This window comes from Zingiber officinale, chromosome 4A (genome assembly GCF_018446385.1).
Source record: "Zingiber officinale cultivar Zhangliang chromosome 4A, Zo_v1.1, whole genome shotgun sequence".
Taxonomy (NCBI): domain Eukaryota; kingdom Viridiplantae; phylum Streptophyta; class Magnoliopsida; order Zingiberales; family Zingiberaceae; genus Zingiber; species Zingiber officinale.
In genome coordinates this window covers 24,499,852-24,509,763 of record NC_055992.1, presented here as the reverse complement: position 1 = coordinate 24,509,763, position 9,912 = coordinate 24,499,852, and the positions used below count along the sequence as shown (strand labels likewise).

General features: G+C 31.9%; 1 protein-coding gene across 1 annotated transcript; it reads left to right on the top strand.

Moving 5' to 3' along the window:
* The first annotated feature begins 2,473 nt into the window (after window positions 1-2,473).
* Window positions 2,474-4,433, top strand: LOC121969724. Its single transcript, XM_042519948.1, has 3 exons — window positions 2,474-2,769; window positions 2,853-2,977; window positions 4,094-4,433. Exons 1-3 carry the CDS (start codon window positions 2,566-2,568, stop codon window positions 4,236-4,238), a joined length of 474 nt encoding a protein of 157 aa, XP_042375882.1. The 5' UTR covers window positions 2,474-2,565; the 3' UTR covers window positions 4,239-4,433.
* Window positions 4,434-9,912: the final 5,479 nt, after the last annotated feature.

Genomic DNA, 9,912 nt, shown 5'->3' with positions numbered 1-9,912 from the left:
GTCTGATGACAAGTGGTAAACTCTGAGTGTTAAGAGATATGTTGTATTCATGGAGCGAAGGTAAATTCAACATAGGCAAGACTTGATCGTTAGGATGATTACAATCAGTCAGACAACACTAGTTGTTCAAGAATTTAGGTTTTGTTGTGTTCAAGAGATATGTTGTGTTCAAGTTTTGTGATTTGGTCAGTCGTGTGATGCTACCATGGATGATATTTAGGTTTTGTGGCTTTAGTCCAATTTATTGATGAACATTGGGCAGTCGACTGACTGATGCAACGACAAATGTGGTTCAAGAATCTAATCAACCGATGGACATCAAAGACTGATGCAACCATAAATTTATTTAAATTTTATGATTTTGGCCCAACAACTAATGCACATTAGGAAGGGGAGCCTCGACGAAATGATAAAATTGTTACCATGTGACTAAAAGATTACGGGTTCGAATCCTGGAAACAGTCTCTTGCAAAAAGTAAGGTAAGACTACGTACAATGGATTCTTCCTTGGGATCCCGTATGACAAAAGTTTCGTGCACCAAACTATTCTTTTAACTAATACACATCAAGTGGCCAACTGATATAACTACAAAGTTATTCGAGTTTCATGATTTGATTCATTTGAGCAAAAATATTTGCTAGCTAGCTAGCTGATCAGTTGAGTCAAGTTAATTGCAAGGGAAAAAAATTGTTTGTTAATAATGAGAAATTGCGAAGATAAGTTAAGTTTCAATGTTTGCATTTTGATCAAATTTTAGTGTTAGTGGATTGATAGAAAATAACTACAACATTCACGTTGACCAGGCAAACACACAGAAGAAGGTTGGATCTCAATCAATATATAAAGGAGCTTTGAGGTTGCGTTTAGAATATAACTACTTGACAGAAATCAAATGCTCCTCTACTACAAGAAAGCTCTTCAGAGAATTTGTTTTTGTTATTTTTCGATTTTTGACCTTCTCTTTTCTCTTGTAATTAATTTTTTCAATTAGTGCGGCTAAGAAGAAGAAAAATAGAGGTGTTGTCGGGAATGATTCATCTATGAAAATAAATGGGAGAATGCCTTTTCAATTGTTTAAGTATGGATCGAATTTTAACCTTGGTAAATTAACAGATCGTTTTCTTCTAATAAATGATGGTTGATCTAAGAATATTAAATTAATTAATCTTTTGTTACAAGCGCTTTTTAATTTAATTTGGAGGTTAGTAAAAAATTTTATGGAGTCGAACTGATCATTCTAATATTAATCGATATAAATTAGATACATGAGGATATTCATGTACTTATTATAATAATTTATCTCTTTTACTCGCATTCCTTTTAATATTAACACTCAATATTTATAGATCTTACAGTCATCAATCATCTTAAAATTATATCATATTAAATAAATATATTTTAAAATATTAAAATTATTATTATTATTTTTAATAATAATCTTACTTTAAAAAATAGTTTTACTATTTTTAATTTTAAAATTCTTAATTTTTTAATAAATAAAATAAAAAAACACACACATCCCACGTTTACTTGAACGTGTTCAAATTAAGGGGTATTATAACATCCTTTCACAATGATGTTAACACTAAGGAGCTATTATAACACCCTATTAATATATTCATTGTACATGCTTTGATACCCATTAAAAAAAAAAATCATGTCATAATCATCCATTGATAAGTTCAATTAAACTCCTTTACTAGTTTGCTTCATTAGTAAACCTAGAGTCCATGGAGCTATGATACGACGATAGGATATTCAGATTATCACTCAGGTATACATGATTCGATTTCCAGCTATGACATATTTACAAGAATTTTTTCTCCAAATGAGGGGGGGAGCGCAACCAAAGGATGTTGGACTTTTAGGTTGGCCATCGCGTGCACTTGCCAATTTACTTTGATGGCCGGTGGAAAACTTCTGTGGACTGAGCCGGTCACTCAAGAATAGTCAATGAAGCTAACTAGGATTATCATTTTATCCCCGGGATTATGGTGCCGTGGTAGGATATCAAGGTTGTCACCTAGACACCCGTAATTTGATCCCTAGATATGATATATTTACAGAAATTTTTTCTTCAAATAAAAAGTACAATAAAAAATACTAGATTTTTAGATTGATCGTTAGATGTACTTCTCAATTTATCTTGATAATTAATGATAAGTCGATCGACCACCTCAGTTAATGAGTAAACTGTAATTATGATTTTTTCACTAGTAAACCTAATGAAATGATTTACACAAATATGAATTATATGGCTATGCTAAGAAGGAAAGTTTTGCCAGTGAAAGGAAAGACATATTTTGCTAGTTATAAATTTTAAAATCTTTCAAAATTGGTTATAAACTTTTTAAAATGTTTAATAAAATTTTATTTTAATATTTTGTTCTATTTCTCTCCTGCGGGTGGCCCCATTCGTTAGATTGAAGTAGCAGTTTCCTACCGTCCGTCGTGTTATTTATTTATTTTTATATTTTACATAAGAAGACGCCGGCTGAAGCATCCGAAGAGCCCAACAAAGAAAAACCAAGCAGCAGAAGCAAGAGAAGATCCCGATCGACGTGATGGTGGAGAAGGAAAGTACTCGTGTGACCTCCGCAAAGCCGTCTTCTTCGCCGCCGCTGCCGCCGACAAGAAATCCGACCAAGGTGAAAAGCTTCACCAGGGAGGAGATCGATCGGTACTGGCGAATGCAAAGAATGATCGAGGAGGACCACCTCCTCTTCGCCCAGAAGGCAGCCGCCAGGATCAGGGCCAAGTCTCTCAAGGCAAGCATTTCCATGATTCCCCAACTTCAAATACGGTCGAATGAATCGATTGATCTTTGTGATTTGGGGATCGCGTTGAGCAGGAGGAAGATCACCGACGATTTGAGGAATTTCTTAAGGAGATTTTGGAGAAGAATGGAGACGAGGCGAAGGCTGCCATCGGCTGCGGCGGAAGAAACAAGGAACCGCGGATTGGGATCAAGGATTGGTACGCATCAAACCACTAGCTTAATTACATCTCCTCATTGCCAAATTCTTCATCTGCAAAAATATCAGAAACTAGTTATTGATAAATTAGTAAAGCAATTTAGATGATGCTTTTTCTGGTTATTTTTTTTTTAAAATTAAAGAGTTCTTGTAGAAAATTATAGCCTACGGTGCGTAATAGTGAAGGAATCTCCCTCCAAAACATACAAGTAATCTAATCATCACTTGATGGTGACTTGAAACAACTTTAAAATAGGATGCAAATGTAAAGTAGTTCACCGTCCCTTGTCCTCTACAGAAACAGAGAAGAATAAAAAAAGAATTCAGATTGTATGAGTTATCATCTTCGACCAATCAACCTAGAAGAGCATTCAGGAGACACAGAGTTATTCCCAATTTAATTTGATGGCGGTGGAAAATCGACGGTGCAATAATTGATAAACTTAGACTGACTCGATTATCCAATAATAATTTAAGAAAAATTCAATTAATTTAAATCTACGTTAGTTCAATGTATTTGGTTTTACTAGAAAAGTTTGATCGATTCTTTTTATTAATTAATTCGGTTTTGATTTATTTATTTCATTATATTGTTTCTTATGACCTCACTTTTGTTACTAACTTGAATGGATGGATAAGGGCATGTATCAGCAAATGGATAAAGATACACAGACATATATTTTTAAAATCTCACTCTTTTAAAATGGATTTTTTTTCACCATTCTGGATCATTGAAATCCCTTTGCTGTGTTTATGATAATTTAATAATTTGATCAGTGGTTGGTTAATACATCGTCATTGTATATTTTCTTTCATGTTAATTGACAATGATTTTGATTACCTCGTTTCATTAAATGAACAAACAGTATGATAAGTACTGGACCACCTATGGTTGGCCCATTTTAAGTATTATAACAAACATAGAAACAAAGCTTTTTGTTCAAGTTTTTATATTTTTGAGAAAAAAGAGAGGAGTTTATTGAAATTTAAATTAAAATATAATATGATGTGCTTTTTCAAAATAAATAAAATCCACATACTTTTGGCAATTCACTTTCCCTTTGTCTAAAGAATCTACCTTTCTTCTCCAAGTTTTATTTTATTTTATTTTCTCAAGGTGGACCAAGAGCAAGTATGCTTATCTGAATCAACCAGCTATCAAATCCATGGGAGAGCGCCCCACATACATCCCACAGCTGACCTGCTTTTACTCCACTCCTGCAGTGGAAAGCCTCTGTGCCACATCCTTTGGAGTTCATTAGACAAAACCAGATATTTGCAAATGAAGGTACAAAAGTAATTGAAGGAAGGGGTAAAAAGAACAAAAAAAATAAAAAAAAGTGTGGATTTCTTGTACATACTCATTAATGTGGTGATGTTTTTGTACAGAAGACGTCTAAAAAAAATTGTGTGACAAATGTTAAAGACCTAATAAATAACTACTGTGTTTGGGTCAAGCCCATATATCTAGGTACTGACTAGTTGTACATAGATGCTATTTTACATGGAAAATACTTTGTGTATCATTTTTTTTTTAAATCTATTGCAATGTTTAAAATTGGGGTAAAATTTTGGATAAAAATTAAAAGAGCATCTTGTTTTTATTATTGGAATCCTTAAAAGATATCTCTTTTTAATTTTTTTAAACAAAAAGATGTCCCACCCTATCAATCCTTTATAAAATGATACAGTTGCCCTTTAACTCCCGTCATATACATTAAATCATGAATCAATTGAATCATGAATCAATTGATCTTGTTGTAGCAGTTGTAAAATTATAGTTGCTATAAATATTATAGTAGATATGATTTCGTAATTACTATAACGTGAATTTTAAGTGAGCATGTCGAATTCATATTATAACAATTATGATTTCATAATTATTATAACAGTGATAACAATTAATATTTTGTAGATGTTATAATAGTTATAGTAATTATAATTTTATACTTGTTATAACATGAATGTGTCATAACTGTTATAATATATATAATAATTATAAAATTATAATCATTACTATATTAATATTATTTAACAACTTAAATTTATTGGACACTATTTAATATTTATGATAGAGATATCATGTGCAACTCTATCATTTTTAAAGGATGGATGGATGGTGAAACGTCATTTTTTTCATGAAATTTTAGCCCATGTTGTCTTTTCATATATGTACTATATTAGAATGTGAATATTAATATTATGCTAATTGAACGGTAGCAACATGGTTGGACTTTACTAATTATCTAAATTTAAAATATAAGCAGAAAAGGATGATATAGTATTTTTTTATTTAAATTATTATATGTTTATTTTTCAATCTTTTATTTATTTAAACTCCAATGCACTCTTTTATTCCCACCTAAGTGGATCCATCAAAATTAATACATTAATTATAAATTGCATATATATATATATATATATATATATATATATATATATTCAATTTATAATTAATGTATTAATTTGATGGATCCACTTAGGTGGGAATATTAGATTAGAGATGGCAAAAAATGGCCTAAAGCCAAGCACGGCTAAAGATTCGATAAATTTGTTAGGATCCAACATAAAGATGACAAAAGGTAAATATGTTTGTCCCTAGTATTCTCGTTAATTCATCCTAGAGTCAATACGGAGGAGGTAAATCACGGACGACTACTTATTTTTGAAATATTGACTAGCACATAAGATATATATATATATATATATATATATATATATATATATATATATATACACACAATTTTGATATACTGCGCGACATGCACAGTGCGCGACTGTGCACGTCGCACAGTATATCATGATTTTTTGGTTTTTTTTAAAAATTTTGATTAAAAAAATATATTAATTTTGATTAAAAAAATAAATAAAATATATTTTTTAAGATTTTATTAGTAGGGTCAGTTAATTTTTTTTAAAAGATTTTACCTCTAAGGTTTAGATTTTCCAATTGAATTATAATATTTAGTTAAAAAAAATTAAAAATAGAATAAATTTAAATATTTATGGAGTATTGTAATATGTTAAGGGGATATCTTAACGTAGCTACTTATATAAAGAAATATTATTTTTTTAATTCCAAATGTCTGTGTTTTGTTATTTTTTTATAATTAATTTTTGAATTAAAAAAATAATTAAAATATTCTTTTTAAAATTTTATTTTTAGGGTTCAGGTTTTGAGTTATAGTATCAAAGCTATTTTTTTTAAGATTTTACCTCTAAGGTTCAAGCTTTGGGTTATAGTATCAAAGCTATTTAGGGTTCAAGCTTTGGGTTATAGTATCAAAGCTATTTTTTTTAGATTTTACCTCTAGAGTTCAGGCTTTGGGTTATATTATTAAAGCTATTTTTTTTTTAGATTTTATCTCTGGGGTTTAGGTTTCCCAATTATATTATAATGTTTAGTTTAAAAAAGAAATTAAAATAAAATAAATTTAAGTATTTATTGAGTATTGTAATATGTTGAGGGGATATATTAATGTATTAGAGATTTATATAAGAAAATGTTTATTTTTTAATTGATTTTTTTAATTAAAAATATTAAAAAAATCAAAAAATAAAAAAAAAATCCGATTGATATCGTGCGCGCGCGCACAGTTGCGCACTGTGCGGGCGCGCACGATATATATATATATATATATATTTCAATTTATAATTAATGTATTAATTTTGATGGATTCACTTAGGTGGGAATATTAGATTAGAGATGGCAAAAAAGGGCCTAGAGCTAAGTACAGTTAAGTTTCGATAGGTTTGTTAGGATCTAATATAATGGTGATAAAAAGTGAATATGTTTGTTTTTAGCGCCCTTGTCAACTCGTCCTAGGGCCAACATGGAAGGGGTAAATCACGGACGACTACTAGTCTTTGAAATAGTGACTAGAACATAAAGAAAATATTTACCTCGACTTTATCGATATTCAAACCACAGATCTCATGATGATAACACTTCATACGTTAGTCACTAGATCGTCTCGAAAGAACTGCTAGGATCCAACACAAGACATTACATGAAGTCATGCTTGGCACGACTTGATACGTTAACTTTTGTCACTTAACATAAGCTTGAACAAATCTTCACTAAACATAAAATTATAGTTTAAAAATATAAAAACTATAATATATTTTTAAAAATTAGAAAAAAATTGAGATAAAAAATAGAATTAAGAGGACAAATTGATATAAAAAATAAAATTTATTAGTTAAATATTTTATAATATTATAATTTATATCATTCTAACATAATATAAATAATGGAACACAATTTGAATATTACATATTAATTCTCATATTACTTTTCAATTATCATGTATGTGTTGAAGTTTTCAAAAATATTTATATTTGTCATTTGAACCGGACTATTTCACCTTTCATCTGAGCAAGAAATTTCATATGAGGGCGAAAGGTGCATGCCTTCTAAACCTATTTAAAAATTAAGTTTATTTATTTTATATGAAGCTCACTGTATGAGACTCTACTTGATTGACTCGATCCAATGAGCACCGGTATGACTAAAGTTTGTATGTGATATGTTTATTGTGCCCTAATTTTTGCTTGTTCGTGACTATAGCTTTTATGGTAAGTTAAATACATTTCATTTAATACCCTTCTAATTTTCTTTATAAATAATCTTAAGTTTTCATAATATACAATTAGAATTAGAAGATTATATATATATATATATATATATAAAGGTGTATAATAATAACTATACAAATCATTAAAAAAAAATCAGGATTACCAGAAAAAATATTCTATTGGTGTATTTGTTTAGTGATGAAATTATCATGGAAAATAATTTGTCAGATAGTTATTTGTCGGAAATAGTTTTACTAATGGAAATTAAATTCTGTCGATGTATATCGATGAAATTTAAATTCTATAGTAATATTTTCCAATGGAAAGTCAATTTCCATAATAAATTCTTCTGACGGAATATCAAAATATAATAAATATATGTTGCATGATCTATGTATAATAAATAAAAAATTAAGTTGTAGTTGAATAAATCTCAGAAAAGCTAATCAAGATGGTTTGATGGGTCTTAAGTTTCCTATGACTCAAAATCATGTGGTGTCTAGGTTTGGATCTGGGTCTGGGTGAAATTAGCCATGACCATTCGCATATGGGCGAATAGAGCTTTATTATTTATGTCACGTTCGACCCTCCTCCGATCCTCCTTGTCTCTTCTCTGGTCATTAGCTCTATTCCTCAGTGGCCATCCATTGATCCATATTAACTATCCTCTGATCCATTGAGGCTAGTTGAGTCTTAGTTCTTGATTTTTAAGTATTAAAGACTGCACCTGAATAAAAGAAGAGGAACTAGCATGACCCCTAGGGGTCCTCAACCGATCAGATGCAACTTTGCCTGAGAGCTAAGGCCATAGAGGGAAGATTTTTTTTGTCTATCCATCGACAACATCATAATAGATCTCATTTAGCACATTGGTGGATAGAGGCTATGACCCCCCTCTACTGGTTCATGAGATGTGTAAAATACGTCGCCCAAATAATAATTAAATAATAAGTACTATTGGAGAAATAACCTTATTGAAATTTTTAGACATTTTTAGAAATTTTCGGGGATTTAATCAGAGGTCGTAGGACATATTTTGAGAGGATAAAATTATAAGATTTGGAAAAGGTCTGTTTGGAATACCCAAATATGGGAGTTGATTGAAAAATTAATCTAGGGTTTAATCAAAATTTCCCTAAGTTATAAAAAAAATCTCCACGTGCCCTAACCCCCCACGCGGCCAACCCCTTTTCCCCGAGCCATCCCGCGACGCCGCCACCGCCGCACCTCCCTCTCCTCTACCAAGGGTCGGTGGCTCCATCCTTCACCGTCGCCGGACGTCCGACCCTCTCTTCCCCCTCTCCATCTTCTTCTACCTTCATCCAAATCGAGTTAGGCGCCCAGCTTCTCCTTACGGACAGAAGGGCAGAGAGCATCTCCGGCCAGTACTGCTGTCGCTGCTGGAGGGAGCACTTCCGACCACCTTCATCCGCTGGCCTCTCCTCACGGCAGCACCAGTCCTCTTCCCTCTGAGCCGTGCCCTAACCGATACGGTAAATAGATTCTTCTAGTATGTACGAATAAATGTTTTGTTGGTATGATCGTGAGATGAATCGGAGGTTATACCCGTTAGGGCATCGAGGTTATGTTTTCTATCTTGTTCCTCTCATTCCTGCTGCGAATTTGGGTCTTCTCAAGCTAGTTGTGATATAGTGGACAGATTTTTGGTGTAGGGTACTGGATTTGGTTTCATGTTCTCGTGTTGAGATGAATTGCAGTTCTGTGACATGTTTTGATGGTGTGTTTAGCTGTGGTGTTCTTGTTTTGTGGTAGTTACGGTTTTGGTCAGATTTGGGGAAAGGGTTGTGAGTCGATCTTGATGTGGTTTTTATTCGGCAAGACAACTTTGGATTTCTGGGCAGATTTGTATATTTTGAATCAACCTCAATATTGTTTTGGTTTCGACAGATAGCCTTGGATTCTAGATAGATTTGGAAGATTGTGAGATAATTTCGATATTGGTTTTATTTTGGCATGCTAGTCTTAGATTCTTGGATGGATTTGGAGGTGATGAACTTATTTGGATGTTGTTTTTGATTCTTTGTGGTCGCTTGGGATTTGTTTGGACAAATTTAGTAGGTAGGTAGCAAGAATCCAATGTGGGTTTGCTTTATGTGATGGCTTCGGTTGGGATTGAAGATGGTGAACCTTTGTTTACGTATTCATGCTTATTGTAATAGGTTTGGATCTGGACGAAGTTAAAGTTGTGTTTAAAATGATTTTTTTTCATTGTGCTTTTGGTTGGGATCTGTTGAGATTTAGGCTTCTCCAAGCTAGCTACAATATTGTGGGCTTAATAAAAAGGTTGATTGTATTAGGGCTAGGCAATGGTCGTGTTCCGAATAGGGCTAGCCTAAT